Genomic DNA, 20,187 nt, shown 5'->3' with positions numbered 1-20,187 from the left:
GAAATTTATTGTAATTACAAAATGGCGTATGCGGTGTTCTACCAATCAGGCTGCGGCTAGCCACGGGTCATTGCAGTGTGAAAAAAAAAAATAATAACAGTTAAGTGTGTAGATAGTTGCCTGTGCAAATAAATTAAATGGAATGAACATACAATGCTTTTATTTACAATTTCCCATTCGATCATTCCCAAAATAGAAGAATAGATGACATGAATTTTAATTATTGTAAGTCTATTAAATAAAGATAATTTTATAATTGTATTGTTATCTTGATGTGATCGATGTAAATTACAAAAGCATTTAATCCAAAACTTATCCATTTACTACGCCTAAAAACACTTATCTTTAATTAAATATGTGTCTTTTAGATGTTTTAATCGATTGCAAGAAAACAAAAGAAAATAATCAATTGATTTTTGTCACGATTTGTTTATTTTAGGTACTGGTACAACAGGAAGTAAGTTACTTAGGATAATCATATCTGTAAATCGTATGCATCACTGCTTCGACAAATATAACATGTTTACTTTTAAATAACTTGCTTGATTAATTTTTATTGCATTCATTTTATTTGAGTATACATTCCAAATATTTAAAAGATAATAAAACCTTTTGACATCACTACAAAAACATTCATCCCGTTCAATTATCTCCTTCAGCTACAAAATTAGACAGCGTATTTGAAAATTCAGAATTTTATAATTTGTTTGGTTCGTTTGAAAATCTCTTATCATTCGATGTGCACTGAGAATAAGTCATTGGTATTCTTGTTATTTATATAAATTTCACCTCAGAAATCTGTAGATTATTTTTAATTAATAACTATCGACTTTAGCAGAGAAGTTAAGCATCGTATTTTTAAGGTATATAATTTATTTGATTTATGTGAAAATCTTAATTTACCGATCGATGTGCGTTTAAATATATCTTGGTTATACAGCATTATCCCCAGAAATCATAATAATTATTAAGATTTATATATAATACTTTAATGGTTATATATAATACCTGCTAACATATTATTTAACTTTCAGTTTAAATTTGAGTTTGTTTTGAAATGTTTTTAAATTATTTTACTGTTAACTACATGAGTATAACTAAAAACAATTTTGGTACTTTGTTTGAAAAGGAATTTTTGTGTAGATTAATTATTCATCTCAATTGAATTATTTCAATGTTTAGATTATAAAAACATGCTTTTTATAATCGTTGAAAATTAAATCATACATCAAATACTATGTGGCCATAAGATTTTTACCATGTGTTATAATTTAAGTTCTGTAGTTATAAAAACCAATTGAAAGAGTACCATGAGGGTTATGCATATATATTTATCAATGTGAACCTGTCAAAAAATTAGGACACCTGACCTAGTTTATAATCAATCTTGTTATTTATCATTTATTGTTTTTAAGTTTTTTAATGCTTAATCTTCAGCCAAATATTCTAAGTAAGCTTTTAATTTTTATATGAAATATAAACTGTTTCACAATTTGATGTAACCAATATATGTGTAGCACAAAATTAATAAAAATTATTTTGCTTTATTTTAAGTAAGTTAATTTTAATTCCTATAAATCTTTAGGTTTTAAACACTTTTTAAAGTTGTATAATGTTTGAACTACAGTTTCTTAATTTGCTAATGCACAATGTTAAACTTCTTTATTGAATTGAATTACATGTGAGAAATTTTATTGTTTTCATAACACAGAATAAAAATTTCTCATTAGTTTAAGAAAGAAATGTGGTTTTAAATGAATAAAAGCATTTATTGAATTATATTTTTGAAAATATTTTTTAAAAAATTTGACATTTCAGAAATAATACTTATTTACTTAGATCAGGGTTGGAGTTTTTGCTGGCAAAAAGGGGTTTTTGCCAGGACAGTGGCAAAAACCTGGTAAAAACAGACAAAAACCAAATTATCTAAATTGCTGATTAAATATTATTACAAAATACTTGAAACAAATTTAAATCAATCATAAGGAATAATAATTTTGATACATTACATGAAAAAATTATTTTTAACACATTAATAATTAATAAAAAGGCAATAATTTTTAAAAGATTGAAAGTTTTTGACCTCTTTTCATTTTAGAATCCTTAAATAAATGTTTTTTTACAAATAAATAAATATTATTATTTGTATAATATTATTATTTATCATAAAAAAATTATTATTTGTACAATAATTAACTACACATCTTGATAGATATTTTCTGCTTTAAATTATAGTTATATTAATTTAAAATAAGTTCATTTCACTGGAAAAAAGAGATTAATCGAGAATTTTCCAATCAATAATGTTTTAAACAGGGTTCGCCAAGTGGGCCCACTTTGAAAAAACCCGCCCGGGTTTTATTGGGTGGGCCCACCTTGAAAAAACCCACTTGGAACGATAAGTGGGTTTTTTCAAAAAAAAAATTTTTTTTTTTACTAAAACTTATTGTTTCACATTTATTTTTATATAATTTATTGTGCAGCATAAATTTGTCCAATAGAGTTGCATGATTTATATGATTAAGTTTTTAATATTAGTAAAGTAAAAGAAACTCAAATATTCATATAATTTTTATAGTAGGTGCTATTGAAAACTTCAAGTGGGTTTTTTCAAAAAAGTAATATTTTAATGATATCAAATCAAATAAAAATTTAAATAATATAGTCTGAAAAGATCAATTTTTCAACTATAGTTGCATGCTTTATATATTAATAAACAGGTAATAAAATACATACAGGTAATATAATAATATAATATATTAAAAAAAATTGAAAAGAAACAATTTCTTTCTTTTTTTTACCAAGCGATACATTAACAAATTTAAACAGTTTTATTTTCTAGCTTAAAAAAAAAAAAGCTAAAACTTCTTATAGGAGAACTTTTTAAAATTATTTATCTAAAAATGAAATCCTTTTCCTAGGGTTAATTATTTGAAAACAAATGGGACAAGTAACTGATACTCTTTATAATTATATGTAGTTTTAATTTCACTTTCTATTAATCTTATTATAGAAACATGTAAGACCATTAAATATGTATTTCAGTTTTTTATTTAACTCAAGTCAGATGAAATTTTAGTTTTTACTGATTATAAATATTTACAGATTATAATTTTATAATGGGTAACATCCATATGTTTAATAAATATAGTAAATAAATGTGTGTGAAAACAAAAAGATTAATAAACTTGTTCCTTTTATATTACTGCATTTATATTTTATAATTCTTGAGTTAAAAAATTATGAAACGTAATGTACTTAAAAATAAAGAAGATTCAAATATGTATTAGTGATAATGCGTTATTTAAACTTAATATAAAATACATATAATCAGGGTTCCCCAAGTGGGCACACTTTGAAAAAACCCACTTGGTGATTTTTTTCACAAATTGTTTTTTTTTTTAAATTTGGTTCAAAAAGAAGTATATCTCCTAATACTATTATTGGACATATCGTTGAAGTTAACAAATATTTTAGAAATGTGCATCAAGCACATGGATGGGCAAATGAAAAAAACTGCTTGATGACCAAATGATACAAGGTGGAATTCATATTGTGAGCGCGTAAAAACTTTTGCCAATAATTACCATAAATATGAAGAGATTGTTCTTGAACAATTTTATGTGTCAAAAAAATTAAATAATGTTGGGCTTTACCAATAAACTATCGATTGGGAAAAACAGATATCAATTGTTTCTGAAGCTTTAAAAAAGCTTCAACCAGAAAACATTTCAATTTCAGAACCTGTTGAAATATGAATTAACTTACAATCGTGTGATGAATTAGAATCCCATAAACATTTTGTTAAAAGATCAGGCTGTTCAGCCACATCATTTATCAGCATATGAATCCTGGATCCCGAAACAAGGGGACAATTTTTAAATGATGAACAAGACCAATTAGCAAAAAGCTGTTTTTCTAAGCATCATCCAGAATTTTTGCCACATGTTATGGCATCCAAAATTTCCGATCCTGAATACTTTCCAAAAACAATGATGCTTGACACTGTTATTGAACAGCTTTCATCAAAAAATAGTGGAAAATTATGGCAAAAAAAATAAATAAATAAGTAAGTAAATAAAATTCCTAGCTTCCACAAAATTTCTGTCAATTCTTTTTTCTTTGCACTCAGCACCAGCATCCTCTGTCTCTATCGAAAGACACTTTTCAACTTTCGGTTTGGTGCAGAGTAAACTTCGAAATAGATTAGGAATAGATAAAGCTACAAAACTCGTAAAAGTGTATTGCCATCTAAGAGAGAAATGTAGACACTTAGAATCTGTTGTATGATAATAATAATAAAGGAAAAAATTGACCTTTTTTTTAAGTTAACTCTTAACATCTGCTGACAATTTTTAATTATTGGAGAAAGTTTATCACAATTAAAAAACAGTTAAAAATTAAAATATTACTTTTAAGATTTTTTAAATATTTTTAAGATTTCATTTGAATACAATTTATTTTGTTTCTTTTAATCATGTTTAAAAATATTGAAAGCAAACAAAACAAAAAAATGTATTAAGTGATACATTAAACAACAATAAACAAATTTAAAGTTTTATTATCTGATTTTTAAAAAATAAGCTATAACTTTTTATATATGCTTTTTTATAATTTTAAGATTAATTTGTTTTTTGAAACAATAAAGTTAAAATGCATATATTTATCTAAATATTTGAAAAAAGGGACAAGTAACTGATACTCTTTATAATTATACAAAATTTTAATTTCACTTTCTATTAATCGTATTATAAAAACACTGAAGACCATTAAATATTTATTCCAGTTTAATTTTAATACAGGTAAAAGTCAGATGAAATTTTAGTGTTTACTTATACAACTCTATTTAATGAATAAAAATATTTTCACAGTGAAATTTATAAGCACTAAATGAAAAAACCCAATTTTCCCCGGGTTTTTTCAAATAAAACCCAATTTTCCCCGGGTTTTTTCAATAAAACCCAGGCGGGTTGGGTTTTTTCAAAAATCCCCGGGTTTTTTCAAACCCTGGTTTTAAACTACTAAAATGATATATTATTACATTATGAATTAATTATGGAATAATAATTTTGTTAATTTTTTTGTAATTATTTATATTTATATTTCAATTTTAGGAATGTTTTAATTTAATGCAAAATAAAAAGAGACAAAACTTAATATATATATCAGAGTTCTCCCAAGGTATTAAAAAGTACAGGGTTTTTACTCACAGAGAAAGGCGTTTTGATTAAGTTATACTATTTTATGTGTAGATCTCAAAAAGTAATTTTCACTCATTATCTGAATAAAAGAAAAATTTGTGGTTTAAAAATAATAATTAAGGGCATTCCAAGTCACAATTTTTGTGGATAAATTTTTTTTCAAAAAAAAGTAAACTAATAAAAAAAAAATTTTGATCAACAGCTTAAAAGATTATTTCTATAATTTATACTTAAAATTATTTGAGAATAAACCTTTAAAGGTGAATTTATTATTAAAACAAAAGGTATTTATTCAAAAAATATTTGTAAAATCACTTAAAAAATTTCTTATTATTCTCCCTTAAAAAAAGAAAAATTTAACCAGTTAAGAATAATCTTAAGAAAGTAAATGTTTGTAATAGTAATCAGAATTAAACCTATAAACACTATAAAAAAAAAAAATTTTTTTTTATAATTGTTATTTAAGCTATTTAATTAATTTTACTTTAAAAGACAGCGTTTTTAAGGTATGGTGGCTTATTTTTACATATAGTGGCTTATTTTTCATTTATTGGGATCAAAAAACATGGCCTTTCTAAAAATGCTAAGGGAGAACACTGTATATATATAATTGCGCTTATAGAAGAGAAAAATTATTATTTCTATTTATATGTGTTCATTTCATATGGCTTTATATGTTCAGATTTGCCTGAGATTGGCAAGAGTTATACCATTCAAGTTCTTTAATATTAAGAACTAAAATAAAACAAATAGTTTCGTACTATCCAAATATATATGAGTTTTATTTATGTTATAGACATTTATTTTTTTTTAATAGTTGAATTGTTTTTTAGTTTTGCTTTTTTAGTGCCAGAGCCCAGCATATATATTCCCAGTGTACCCTGCAGTGAAGTTTCTTGATCAGCTCCTCTGCCCGGTATACCTTAAACCAGTGCTTCCCAAACTTATGACTTTTGTGTACCCTTTCTAAATTTTTCATAATGCTAAGTACCACTGAAGAAAAAAGGAATGAATTTCTCACTATAGAAAAATTGCACTAAAGTTAAAAATCACAACTATCTTTTGACACCACTAAATATTAACTCTGCAAAAAATAGCCAATACAAAAATGCATAATTGTAAATTTTCATGGCTAGCTTTGTTTTTAAATACAATTTTTTGAAATTTTCGTTTGTTGCAAGATATTTTGCATACGAACGCATACCCTCACTAAAGTGTTCCCGTACCCCTAGGGGTACGTGTACCACACTTTGGGAAGCACTGCCTTGCACTGATGCTTTTTTAAGGTTAAGTGACATCGGCCGGCATGCCTTTACACCGTTGCTAATAATTGACCATTAATATAAATGAACTGTGAATTTCATAGGGTATATTCAGATATTGTATTTCGTTTTTAGCATCAGGTGCTGACGCATAACAAATCAGTTTTAAAATTTAAAATATTTTTAATGCTTGCTACACTATTTTGCAATGATTGATTACTTAGTTCTTTAATTCACAAGGTTATTAGCTCTCTAATTGTTACACTGGGTCATCATTAGTCAAATATATTGAATAGTGCATTAATAAAAAAATTTCACTTTTGTGGGAAATGAACTATTGATTTTTGCTAAAATTAAATATATGAGCCATTCTCTGGGAAGGTGTTATTTTCCGTCCCGTGTTTGATACAACCTCAGAAAAAAAATGAATTGTTTTTTTATTACTATTTTTGATTTGTCATCTTCTACAGAGCAAAATTACATGCATATAATAAAGATGTATATCCCCTATTTTTAACAATTTACAATATAAAGTGTAAAATGTCATTACCATCCACTGTCCCTTATCAGAATTTCTGTTTTTCATGACTTACCTGTACTAATAAAAATAAAAATGCATCATTAAAATATTTTTTTTTACTTGCCTAATATACTTTTAAATTCAAAATAAAGTTTGTCTTTTGTTTGACTGCAATTTAAAATTATGGGTACATTGTTTTTATCTTGTCCCCTGCATTTTACATCATTACCATCCATAATCTTGTACAGCCTTTCATCGCCACTAGATGGCATTACTAATTTATACAGCATTCAGTCTAGAGACAGCCACCTTTCTTTTGTTGATGTAGTTAGAATTTTGTGTGTGGAAATCTTGATACATCATTCTACAGAGCATTGAATATTAAAGTAAGTTGAAAATTATTTATTGCTGTCATTACCATCCTTACCAATTATGAATTATTTTTAACATTATACTAAACTTTTGATTTATATATGCTAATATTAGTTAGATCTTTGTATTAAACAAGTAAAAAATTTTCAAAGTTAGCCATATTTTATATCCTGGCAAGTGAAATAATGTAAAATGTCATTACCATCCATGTCATTACCATCCAGTTTACAATTCATAAAAATGTGGATGGTAATGACAGATTGGGGATGGTAATGATAAACTTAGAATTTAATGATACCATGTGCTTTTTTTAATTTTATAATTTAAGTTTGATACATTTTTACTAGCTTAATTTTTAAGTTACTTTTATACTATTATAAAATTTTATTATGGTACATAGAACTTCATTTAAAAGAATTCTGCAAAGTATTTTTTATTCTTTAGCATTTCAAGTTTTTACTTTAGATTATTATTTATGCATTTTCTGACCATATTTTTTTTGTTTCTACAACACCTGTAATTACCAATAACTACAGCATTGAGATAAATTTTGAAAATCTTTTCTGGAATTCCAATTTAATTTGTAGTTTATTTAATAATGTGCTTTTATTAGTGTAGATTAATAATGGGCAAACCAAGTAAGAACAAAAAAAGTAAAAGGATGTCAATTGATGAGAAGCGTCAGAAGGATAATGAGAGAAAAAGAAGGGATAGACAAAAACTGAAGGAGAATCCTGAGGAATATGAAAAGGCAAGGGCCAAGGAGAAAGAACGTTATAACAGGCGTAAAAAAGAAGGAAAGTTGAAATCTATTGAACAAAAACCTAAAAGACAACAAAGACAGCAGCGAAAGAGTTGGCGAGTACATGCTCAAACTTACAGAGCAAAGAAAAGGTTAATTGCAGAAGAGGAGCATCAACAAGATTCACCATCATGCAGTTATAGCTTAGGTCTGCATAATTTAGTTACCTCAAGCATTGAGAAAAAGAAGTCTGGGCGGAAAAGAGTCGTGCGCGCAAGAAATGCTGCATCTAAGAAAATAAAAATTTTGGAGAGTGCTTTAGCTTCTGAGAAGAAAAGGGCAGCTAAATACAAGAAACGCTGTCAAAGACTCCAAGATTCAAAGTGTCTTACTCCAAGGAAAAAAGTAAGACGTTTGCTAAAAGATCCTAAAGCTGTTAAACGCAGTCTCTTGTTTCATGAAGCACTAGTGAATCAATTGATTCATAATGCAAAATTAAGGAAAACTAACAGGGAAAAATTTGCCTTCACAAAGTTTGTGACAGGTAAAATTTTAAAAAAATACAGATTAATTAAATTAACAAGAGATTTCACTTTTAGTTTCAAGAATAATGGATCAGCATTGAATTACCAAAGGGTATCAAATTCGCTATTACCAAGTATAAAAAAAGCATTATTTTCTTTTTTTCAAGATGAAGAAAACTCTACTATAGCCCCAGGAAAGAAGGATTGTATAACAAAATATAAAATTAAAAAACAAAAGAGATACCTGGTAGATACCTTAAAGAACTTGCATAAGAAATTCCTTTGTTCTAGTACATTTTATGTATCATATTCTACGTTTTGTCGAGCGAAGCCCTTTTGGGTTGTCAAGCCTAATATATCAGCAAGGGATACGTGCATGTGTAAAAAGCATGCAAATTTTCAATATTTAGTTACGAAGCTGAAAATATTGAAAGTAATACCTTATTCGCAAGCAAGTAACCTCTCCAGCGCAGTTGTTTGTGATGTAATGTCAAAAGAATGCATGTACCGTGATTGCATAAAATGTAAAGACAAAGTCATTACTGTAGTAAATGATGAAAAAATAGAGGATGAAAGTTTTTACCACAAATGGGTAACAAATAAAGAAAAAAGAGTGAACAATAAAGGTAAAGAAATTACAGTTCAAATTACATCCAAGAATAAAATTAATTGCAAAGTCAATGAGATGTTTGCTGAAATGCAAACTCATTTGCCTCAATTTCTAAAGCACTGCTACAATGTATTCCACCAGTTTAGAGCAATGAAAAACTTGCGAAACAATCTTGCAGAAAATGAAATTTTAATAATAATTGATTTTTCTGAAAATTATGAATGCAAATATCACAGAGAAATTCAATCTGCTCATTTTGGAGCAAGCAAAAGTCAAATAACTATTCACACAGCTGTACTCTACTGTAAAAGTAGTGAATCAGAGAAAAAATGTCATTCTTTTGCGACAATAAGTGGATCCCTACGACATGATGCATGTGCGGTATGGGCACATCTTTGTGCAGTGATAAAAGAAGTAAAACAACTTTTCCCTCATGCCAATATAATTCATTTTCAAAGTGATGGTCCCACTACACAATACAGAAACAAGACAAATTTTTTTCTGTTTGCTCATTTTGCTACTACTTTAGGATTTAAAAAGGCAACGTGGAATTTTAGTGAAGCTGGTCACGGTAAATCACCTGCAGATGGCATTGGGGGTTTCATAAAACACTATGCTGACCAGGCAGTTGCACATGGAGAAGACATCACAACAACGGAACAATTTTTAAATGTTTTCCGAAAAGAAAAGGTTAAGGTAACAGTAATAGAAGTGAAAGAGGCAGACATTCATAGAGTTGAAAGCATTGTACCTAATTGGCTAAAAGCTGTAAAAAATACAATGTTATTGCACCAACTTGTATGGGAGGAAAGCAATTGTGATCAATTGCAATTGCACATTTTAAGTTGCTTCAATTGCAAGATTGAACCATGTTCCCATTTTTTGGCTGAGCCATATTTATGGTCAATTGAAGGACTCCGGGAGAGAAGGAAATCAAATATCTCGGGCCCTCCCAAAAAACTAATAAAAAGAGATGAAGGAGTTTCTAAGAGATTCCCATCAAAAGTACCTGTAGGACAATGGGTTGCTGTCATTTTTGATGATCAATGGTTCCCAGGTATGTAAACTATTTTTTATTAAGCATGTCGTAGTATGTTTTGAATTGTTTGCTTTTAAATGTTATGTATTATATATAAAAGTGATCAAGGCTTTAATGTGCAGGTGTTGTGGAATCGGTGCAAAAAAATGTCCTGGAAATCAACTTTATGTCTCGTTCGCAAACAAAAAGCCATTTTTGCTGGCCTACAGAAGAAGACAAGCACCAAATACCCGCTGAAGAGATTTTATGCCTCATTAAAGATCCTCCTACTCCCGTATCTCGTAGATATTTCTTTTTTTCAGAAAAGGAGCATATTGACAGAATTTTTGAATCTGTATTTAATAAAAATTAATGTGTAAAAAATATTTTTTACACAACCAGCATTCTGTATTAATTCTATTTTATACTTGCTAAAATATATTCCAAACATAGTATGTACCATCCTTCCTTCCATTTCACAGTTATTACCATCCTTCCTCAGTCATTACCATCCTTCCTCAGTCATTACCATCCTACCGCTGTCATTACCATCCTTGCCTAAGAATTGTTTATCCTTAAATTATTTATGACTGAATATTTAAGTATATGTTTTTAAGGTACTTAGATTTAATGGTAATTTAAGTTGAAAACATAATTAGGCTAAAAAAAAAAACTTTACTTGTCAAAAATAAACAGTAAGCACTCTATAATACAAAAAAATTAGAATAAGCTAACCTTTTAAAATTTTATTTAAAAAAAAAAAAAGAATCTAGAACGATTTATTTTGGTGATTTTATTTAGATTATTGCTAATGTCCGATTATAAACCTTCAACAAATCTACAAAAACTGTATTTATGGAATTTTTTCATCATTTTCAACATAGGATGGTAATGACACTTTCTGACAAATTTACATATTTAAACCTCATTTTTGCCAAAATAAATGAAGATGTTTCATGGATTTTAGTATTTTTAGAAAAATACATATATTGTCTTGTTAAAAAATGCCAAACTGCACCCTTTGTGCAAAGTTGAAAAATTAAAAAATTAGAAGTGCAAAATCACACCTTCCCAGATAATTGCCCATATTTGTTCAGTTGTGAATTTTGATGATATTTTCTTGTATAGTTTACATTAATATTTTTTATTTCAGTCTTGCAGCTAGTATTGATATTCGCTTTTGAGTAGCTCTGTTATTGCTGGAACAGATTTTCCCTTTGAAATATTTAATCTCACAGGCTGGCGACAATTCAAGGAGAAATAAGGGTGGGTCCCAGCCACCAGGCTCGGCTGCCTGAATATAAGCCCAATATAAAGCCTTACGAAATGCCAGAAAAGTGTGAAGCGCTTGAAGAACTAAGATGGTATCCTGGTGTTCCTGATTGTGATCTTCAGATGTATCTACGAGCAGCTAGGTACAGTTTATCTATAATTTTTTTTTCTTTGTATTTATATCAATTGAAAAAATAAATTTAAAATAGTCATATATTTTTATAGCTTTAAAGTAAGTTTTAACATTAATATCTTTACTTCTTGTAAAGAAAAATTTTTCCATCCAAATGCTGTAAAGAAAGAAAAATTTTCCATTTTTGTTTAATATTTTTTACTTTTGTCCTATGTTCTTCAAAAGAAATTTTGATTCTTCTTTATTTTTAACTTAAACCTTTATTAAAAATGTACTACCGTCATATTTGCTCTAGCAAAACATGACTGAAGTTTATTTTTATAATTCTTTTGTGTTTTGTAGTATTGAGTTTTTTATAAAAATCCTCTAAATTTATAAATTAAAATGTCTTTGTGGTAGGCCGCTCTTTTTTTTTTTTTTTTTTTTTTTACACTGCCAAGGATGCATATCAAAACCTATCTCTCTTTTTTTAAATTATATTCTTAGTTTTTAGTTAAGGGTCTAGTATCTGAACTATTACTTAAGACCAATTTTATGAGATTTTATACATAAAAACTTTATTTATTTCAGGAAGGAAAAAATTAAGACCCCAAAAAACATTTTGTTATCCCCTGAAATGTTTTTAAAAGATTCATAGCTTGCTAACATTTGATTCTAAATGTACTAATGAGAAAGATAATTAATTTAAAAATTCTTTATCCCATTATTTGCCATAAATGAAACGAACAGAAAAAAAAACTTATATCAAACATTTGCTTGCAGAACTTGGAAAAAATATCAAATTATAAATAATTTTTTAAAAAAAGTATCTTTCATATTCTGACATGATGGAAAACAGTTCTTCCTATTTACTTGACTTGTTGAAGCTCTGGTGTTATTGAAAATCTTTGATCGCATAAAAGAAAACGCTAAATATAAGTGTCTTTATTAAAGCTTCTTACTATTTTAAGTTTAAACTTTCAATGTTACAATTAAATTATTTAACCATATTACTTTATTTAATAGATAAAATTATTAGAAAAAATATAGTAGTTCTTAGTTAATTATAGTAGTAAAATTTCTTAAAAGATATTAGTTAACAGTTTTTATGCAAGATTTAAAAACTTTTTAAATTACAAAAAAGAATATGAAGTTTTTTTTTCTTCTTCCGTTAAATTATATTTTTTGCTTTTTAAGTGACTATAAATATTTTTTTTAAAATCACCAATAAAATAAATCAGAAAAAATATACAAAAACTTTAATTTTATTTTTTCCCTGTGTAGTAGTATGCAGGGTGTATCGTGGTTTTAAAAAGTACTTAAACGTGCTTATTATTTATGATCTTTTTTACGGGCTCATAAGGAAGCTAATTTTTATTGGATGTTTGTAAAATGTATACTTTTTTTTTTTTCTTCTTCTTACCATTCAAATTATTACCATGAATTAGCACTTAAAGCATATTTACTACATGGTCATTCACTCAGAGACTGTTACACCATCGTCCGTACCATACAGACAACTTAATTTTTTTTTTTTTTTTTTTTATGTTGGATACGATGATTCGAATTTGGCTAGAAGGATTCCTACTTTCACATGTGCAACTCTGCGGAATTTGGCAAGTGGCTCCCTATTTCAGGCTTCATTCTTGCCCTATAGAATCGAACCATAAATATCCCGAATTTCTACTGATCACTAAAAAGTGGTAATTTATAGAGATGAAACCAAAATTAAATTTTCTCATTTTCTCAACCATTTTAAATTTTACAAAAGCTTATTTTAATAAAAAAATATGTTTTTGTCATGAGAACACATACTTTCTGGTAAAATTGTTGGATGATATGCATCTAGCTACTACTTTATCTGCTTTATTGTCACAAACTGCTAGAGTTTCATCTGGTGATATTGCGTGATCCGTCAATGAAAGTGTTAATTTGAATTTACGATTTTTTCTTTGCTCCAATTTTTAATGTTAGTAAAATCTTTCTTGTTGCTTACATTATCTGGACTTAATATAATTCTAATTAGTTATGTGACATATCTAAGGGAAATAACTGTAATCGAATAAAATATACAAGATTTGTTCCGAAAAATTCATATTGATGTTATTTTCAAGATCAAGGGAATATATATTTTTCTTAATGGTAGAAAAAATCAATCACCAAAACACTGTTTGTTTTGTCAAATTTTCAATTTTAAGCACATTGGTGAGTTCCCTGTCTCTGTATTTTTATTTCAAGATAATTTAAACCTTTTGTTTTTAAATCTTTAACTATTGAGCATAAAACATAAAAGAATTATTGACTTAAAAGTAAGAGTATGCAACCTTTTCGAATGAAGGCCACTTACTCAGCAGGATGTATAACGAAGTGCCACACGCGTATTTAAACATGTTGATGACAAATAGGAAAAACATTATATAAACATTAGTATTCTAAGCACTAAAGTTTTTTTGTCAGTAAATTTAGTAATATATTTACAGCAAATTAAATACTTTCAATTATTTATTAAGATTTATTCAAAAATTTAAAAACTGATACTTTTTTTAAGTTTATTCCCTTTTTATCAAAAACCGATTTATTAAAAAATGTGTATAAATATATGGAAAAAGAAATGGGTTTTTTTTTTCTTTTTTCAGGATATCACGTAATACACAAGTTCGTTTCAAAATAAATTCTAATAAAAAGAGAAAAAACTAATGCTTGTGAAATAAATAAAAAAAAAATGAATACATATTTTAATGAGTAATATAAATTCAAATTAAATATTTGAATTTAAAAAAATTTTTAGGGTTTAAACAAAAACTAAAAATTAAAACAAAGCCATTATAATACAAAATAAGATTCAATATTTATTTGGTATTATACTTTAGATATCATTTCTATTTCTTAACATTAATTATTTCACAATGATTGCCACACAAAAAAGGCGTTTAAATTTACGATGAAATCAACATGAATAAAGTGCGTCAATAAATAATTATTTAAATGCGTTATTTAAAATTTGCATGTTATATTAAAAATTTGAATTTTTAAAACCACGATGGAATGTAGAGCGCTAACTGCCTAAAAAATGGTTCGAAAATAACTGGAATTTCCAATAAAATCGCCACAAACAAAGCGCTCAAGAAGAGATTTAAATGTGCGATTTGAAACTCATGTATCAAACAAATTTCTTAGTAAAAATATGGAATTTTCAAAATGATTGCAAAAAGCTTAGTAATAACTGCCTTTTAAAAAAAATTATTAAATAAAAATAATTTAAGATTTAGAATGAAATCAACCCAGATAAAACACATCAAAAAGCAGTCAATCAAATACACGATTTATAACTCGTGAGTAGTAATATTGTATTAAATTTACCTGTTTTTTAAAAACCACATGGAAATTATTAGTTATAACTGCAACACAAAAAAAAACGATCAAAAAAATTATTGAAAGTGATTGGATTTGCAATGAAATCGACAAAAATAAAAGAAATCATAAAGTGATTACCCAAATTTAAAATTCGCATATTAAAATTTCATATTAAAAATATTTAATTTTTTTAAAAAATCATGTGGAATTCTAAAGCAATTACCATGGGAAAAGTGATTGAGAAATGGAGATTTACAATAGAATATATGCAGATTGAGCACATGGAACTTTGATAACTCGAATGTGCAATTCGAAATTTTCGTCAATTTGTTTATTTTTCAAAAAAAAAAAAAAAAAAAAAAAAAAAAAAAACATTTTTTTCATGGTGTTGGAAAGCTTCTACATAAAGTTATAAAAGAACTAGTATCTAGAACTATTATGTTATAAAAGAACTGTTGAACCAAATTACAGTTTTTAATGAACATTATTCTCTGGTTTGGTTCAAATCCTGGACGAGGCATGCATGTTTTTTCATTCTCAGTACTATTTGTCCTTACTGTGTAGGAGCAATGTTGGCCCACCTAATATGGTCACCCTAAAAGAGTGGGCATTTGAAGAAAAAAAGTAATTAATATTTATTCAAATCTAAAATATACACTTTTTTTTTTTAAATTGAAGTATAACTGACTGTTGTTCTAAATTATTTATTTGTTTTTATTATTTATTTTGCATAATGGAACAAAGTGATTGTTACTTTAAAGAATAGAATTCACAACATCACATTGAATCCAATTTAAATTAATATAAAATGCTTTCATGGTGGCTAATAAAATCAAGAATCAAGTTCTTTGCCAAAAACGAGTTATTTTATTAATGATTACACACATGAGTATCTTTTTTTTCTCTTCCAAATACAATGTTTTATAATTTTTGAGTCCTTGAAAGGTGCTTATTTTTTGTTGAAAATTTTGTCGACACATCCTAGCATGGTTAAAAACTAATTTGGTAATAAAAATGTACAAATGATAGCTTAACTCGTTTACTCACTAAAATAATTATTCATTATTTGAATAATAAATATTCGTTAAAAAAAATAATAAATTTGAAAAACTCATTGTTACTGTCGGGCTAAATATTATACTGTATAATTACTTAAAAATATAACATTTTTCCTATTAAATAATACATTTCATAAATTTTAAATATGCATATATGCTCATCTACTTATTATATGGAGCAAAAATTCATTTTGAATAATTTTTTCCTTTCGCAGAAGTATGGCTGCATTTGCTGGTATGTGTGATGGGGGTTCTGCTGAAGATGGCTGCATTGCTGCTTCTAGAGATGACACAACTATAAATGCAATGGATTTAGTAAGATAACTACAAAAATATTATAATTAAGTGATGCAACAGACTGGGCTAAAGAGAATAGAAGGGCTGGTTCACTCCTTTGAAGAAACTCTCGAAGCGTCAATCCTCCGATTTTCTCTAATGACGTCGCTTTGGCGCAAAGCTCGCACTTTTACTTCAAGAACGGAGCGTTCGGCCTTACTCGCTCTAACTAAAATTGGAGCATTTCCTTTTACGAGATATTCTAAGACATTTGTTATTTTCTATAATGACTTTCCTCAGTTTTTGCAGTGAATTTACAAGAATTTAAAACTATTATTGAAATGCCAGTTTGCGCGATTGCAACTTGCAAAAATTCTGATAGGAAAACAAAAGGAAAAAATATAATTTTCCGCGTGTTCCCTAAAGTAAATGAACAACTATGTAAAGAATGGGTTCTGAAATGACACAGTTTATATAAAACAGCAATATGTTTATTCTCTAGTTAAGAACTTTTATAAAAATTCATTATCTAAATAGAAACCGCCTTGTTACTTCAAAAAGAAAGGCAGGTGAAAAAAATTAAAAAAATGGATAAAGTCAAAGAAAATTAAAATGTAAATAAAAAGTATAAATAAAATATAGTATATAATTGAAATTCTCCTAATTTCATAACATATTTTTTAATGTAGTTATTCTAAATATTTATGATTTTTTTTAAATATTATATTCTTTTAAATTTAAATATCTGTAAATTATAACTTGTAAATTTAAATATCTATAAACAATTGCAAAATTTTTAATGTCATTTTGAACCTAAATTATTATTTTGTTTCAGTAATTAGCGTTTAAGATTGATGTTTCATAGTGATTAACTATTAACAAATTGCTATTAAAAGCATATTTTAAAATCAGGGATTCTAAATTTATCTCAACTTATTGTTATAAAAGAATATGTAGATAAAAAAAGTGTCGATATATGCTTTCATTTTTCTTAATAATTAAAGTTAAAACTGAACTTTTTAAAATAAAGTATTTATAGTGTCATTTTCCCAACTAGTAAAACATTTTTATAAGTTTAAAATGGTATATTTTTTAATATAATGGCCAAGGAAGTTTTTTTGAACTATGTTTATGAACGGAAATAATGTGTTAATTACGTAAAGTTTGAAAGCTAATAACCAGAAAAAGTCTAAACTTATTTTTACAAAGAGAAAGATGCAAAGTAATCATAATATCTTTGCTTGCGATCTCCGAGATCTGTCGACACAGTGACGTCATGAGGAGGGAAATCGTAGCTTCAGCTCTAAGTGCGGAGTGAACTAGCCCTTCTATTCTCTTTAGCCCTGTGCAACAGATACCCAATCAGCTTGTTTTATAAAGCATGTCCAGGCAAAACTCAAAATAATCAGAAGTAGTCGTAAATTATAATTATTTTGCTGCAGCCCCCTGAAATAATTTATAGAAAAATGAAATTAATGTAACAAAAAAAATTTAATGTTAGCACTCGGATGGCTGCAATTTTAGCCCCATAACAGCAGTAGGCTTTCAAATTGACTGTTCTTTAAAAACAGTTGTTAAATTTGAGTTTAAAAGCGGATGACTAAGGAAAATTGTTTTTTATATTAGTTTTTCTCTTATAATTTAAAAAGCTTAATTTTAGTCACTTATCTTTAAAAAAATTTTGAGTTTGTGATTAACTTATTAAATATGACTTATTAAAAATATGATTTAGCGCATTTAAACTAATACTGGAAAGAAAGCGGAGACTTATGTGACCCCTCTCATTTTTTGTTTCTCTGTAATTCAAAAAATAACTTTTGGAAAGTAAAAATTATTTATGATATAAAATAATTTGATCCAATTTAATTTCTTGTTTAATCATACTTGTGTTAGCATTAGGGTGTCAGTTAAGGAAGGCCAGGAAAGCCTGGCTGTAAAGTCATTGAGCTCATGTCCGAGAGGTCGTGAGATTGATCCCCGCCGGCTGAAGACTATCCCTGTACAAAATGATGACTGGGGCACACTAAATCTGTCAGGGTCACAAAGTTCTAACAACAGGGATGTGATTCTTTCGCGGATTTCCGCTTTTTTTCAGATTTTTCCATTTTTCCCGCTAATTTCCGCTGACATTTTTTTTTTTTTTGCACAAGTTAAAATATTTTATGAGGAATTTAATTTTCCCCGGAGGGAAATTATTGAAGTCCCTTTTCCTCCCTCTGAAGTTTCTCTAAAAATCATTTCTTTGGGATAAAACTGGTTGACCTTTATACAGGGATGAGATTTTTTTTGTCTCTCGAATTTCAGCCTTTTTATCAAAAACTCCAATTCTCTAAAAGTTTCGTTTTTTTTTTTAATAAATATCCCGTTTTTTTTTTTAAAATTCAGTCATTGAAGTAAAATAATTATATTTATTTACGATTTTCAAAGATAAACAGAAAATTCAATCTATGCCCTAGCTGCTGACCCTTCCGCATTTTTACTTATTTTAGCTATTTTCTCCTATTTCACGCACAGAAAATAAGATTTTCCGTATTTTTTATCAGTCGGCTGGATAGCTCGTATTTTCGTAATTCAGACGCCGCTGCTTCTTGTATTCTGGCGTGAAAACAAACAAAAAAGAGTGGAAAAATAGAGGTGGATTTGCGGTGAAAATATTTATTTGCTCATTCAATTAATCTTGTGAATTTGTATTTATTATGTCTAAACAAAAATAATACAAACAAGCCTTTTAGAAATCACAAGTCCTGACTCTGCAAATATCTCGATTTTTATTCACGCGATTTTAATATCAATCATCGATTTTCGTATTTACCTGATTTAAAAGTTGCGCATTGCGATTCTTATTTACAACATTTAAAAATCCAATATCGTGTTTTGTATTTATGCATTTTTAAAATCGCGATTTTATTATCAAATCTCGATTTTCGTATTTACTTGATTTAAAAGTTGAACGTTGCGATTCTTATTCAGGTGATTTAAATATTGTACATTGCGATTCTCACTTACGAGATTTAAAAAATCAATATTGCGATTTGTATTTACGAGCTTTTAAAGCCCTATGTAGCAATTCGTATTCACGCGAGCTTAAAATCCAATATCGTGATTCGTTTTTGTGGTTGTAATATCACACGATTTAAAAATTATGCATCGTGATCAAAAAATTAAAAAATCATGATTTGTATTTTTGCATTTTTTTAATTCAATGTAGAGTTTCATATTTACGTGATTTAAAAGTCTCATATCGGGATTTATATTCACATGGTTTACAAGTTTAAAAATCGCACATTTTTGTTTATATATACATATATATATAATTTTTTTTTTCTGGATTTCCTCTTTTTTACTTTCTGACTACTCTCATCCCTGTAGCAAGGTCTCATAACAAATCAATACCTCTGGGGAAACTGGATCGCAGATTGATCCTACTCTGGTTCAGGTATAAATTACAATCAGCGGATGGATAAATGTGGTGTGAATGTGTCCTCCCTGTAAAATGGGATATGGCATATTTATATCTTCTCTGGATCATCCTCCAGGATGTTACCCAGGCGTTTGCCAATAGTACATTGCACAGCTCTTGTGTGACATAAATAAAGGAAAGAAGAGTGTATATATAGAACCTTATTACCTAGAATGACAGAAGGGGCCCTTAAAGTATTTTGGTAGGTACCTCATAACATAAGTGGGTTTGGTATAAGTTATCCCAGTTTCAAAAAAGAATTTAAGGTATTTGAACTTATTATTATTATTTAAGAAGAAAAGAAAACTGAATTATTTAAATAAAACTCATAATTATGTATAATTGAAAAGTCTTATGTTGCATTTCTTCAAATATTTTCATACACCAAATCAAATAAAATTCCATT

The 20,187-nt window shown here is 27.4% G+C and overlaps 1 protein-coding gene across 4 annotated transcripts in view; it reads left to right on the top strand.

The window, feature by feature from the left end:
• Gug (arginine-glutamic acid dipeptide repeats grunge) overlaps positions 1 to 20,187 on the top strand; it is a 53,135-nt gene continuing 32,948 nt past the window's right edge. For 2 of the 4 annotated variants that reach the window (XM_016063636.4, XM_043050550.3), the window contains exons 1-3: positions 1 to 225; positions 11,403 to 11,664; positions 16,261 to 16,360. In XM_016063636.4, the coding sequence (XP_015919122.1) occupies positions 11,576 to 11,664; positions 16,261 to 16,360 (189 nt within the window). In that variant the 5' untranslated portion in view covers positions 1 to 225; positions 11,403 to 11,575. Of the gene's footprint in view, positions 458 to 477; positions 864 to 11,402; positions 11,665 to 16,260; positions 16,361 to 20,187 lie in introns of those variants that run through there. The other 2 variants (XM_043050555.3, XM_043050561.3) reach the window with 2 other exon arrangements.

This window comes from Parasteatoda tepidariorum, chromosome 6 (genome assembly GCF_982258835.1).
Source record: "Parasteatoda tepidariorum strain Cologne lab strain chromosome 6, Ptep-v5.0, whole genome shotgun sequence".
NCBI lineage: Eukaryota > Metazoa > Arthropoda > Arachnida > Araneae > Theridiidae > Parasteatoda > Parasteatoda tepidariorum.
Note: the sequence above shows the minus strand (reverse complement) of the source record. Positions and strands in the feature narration are given on the sequence as shown.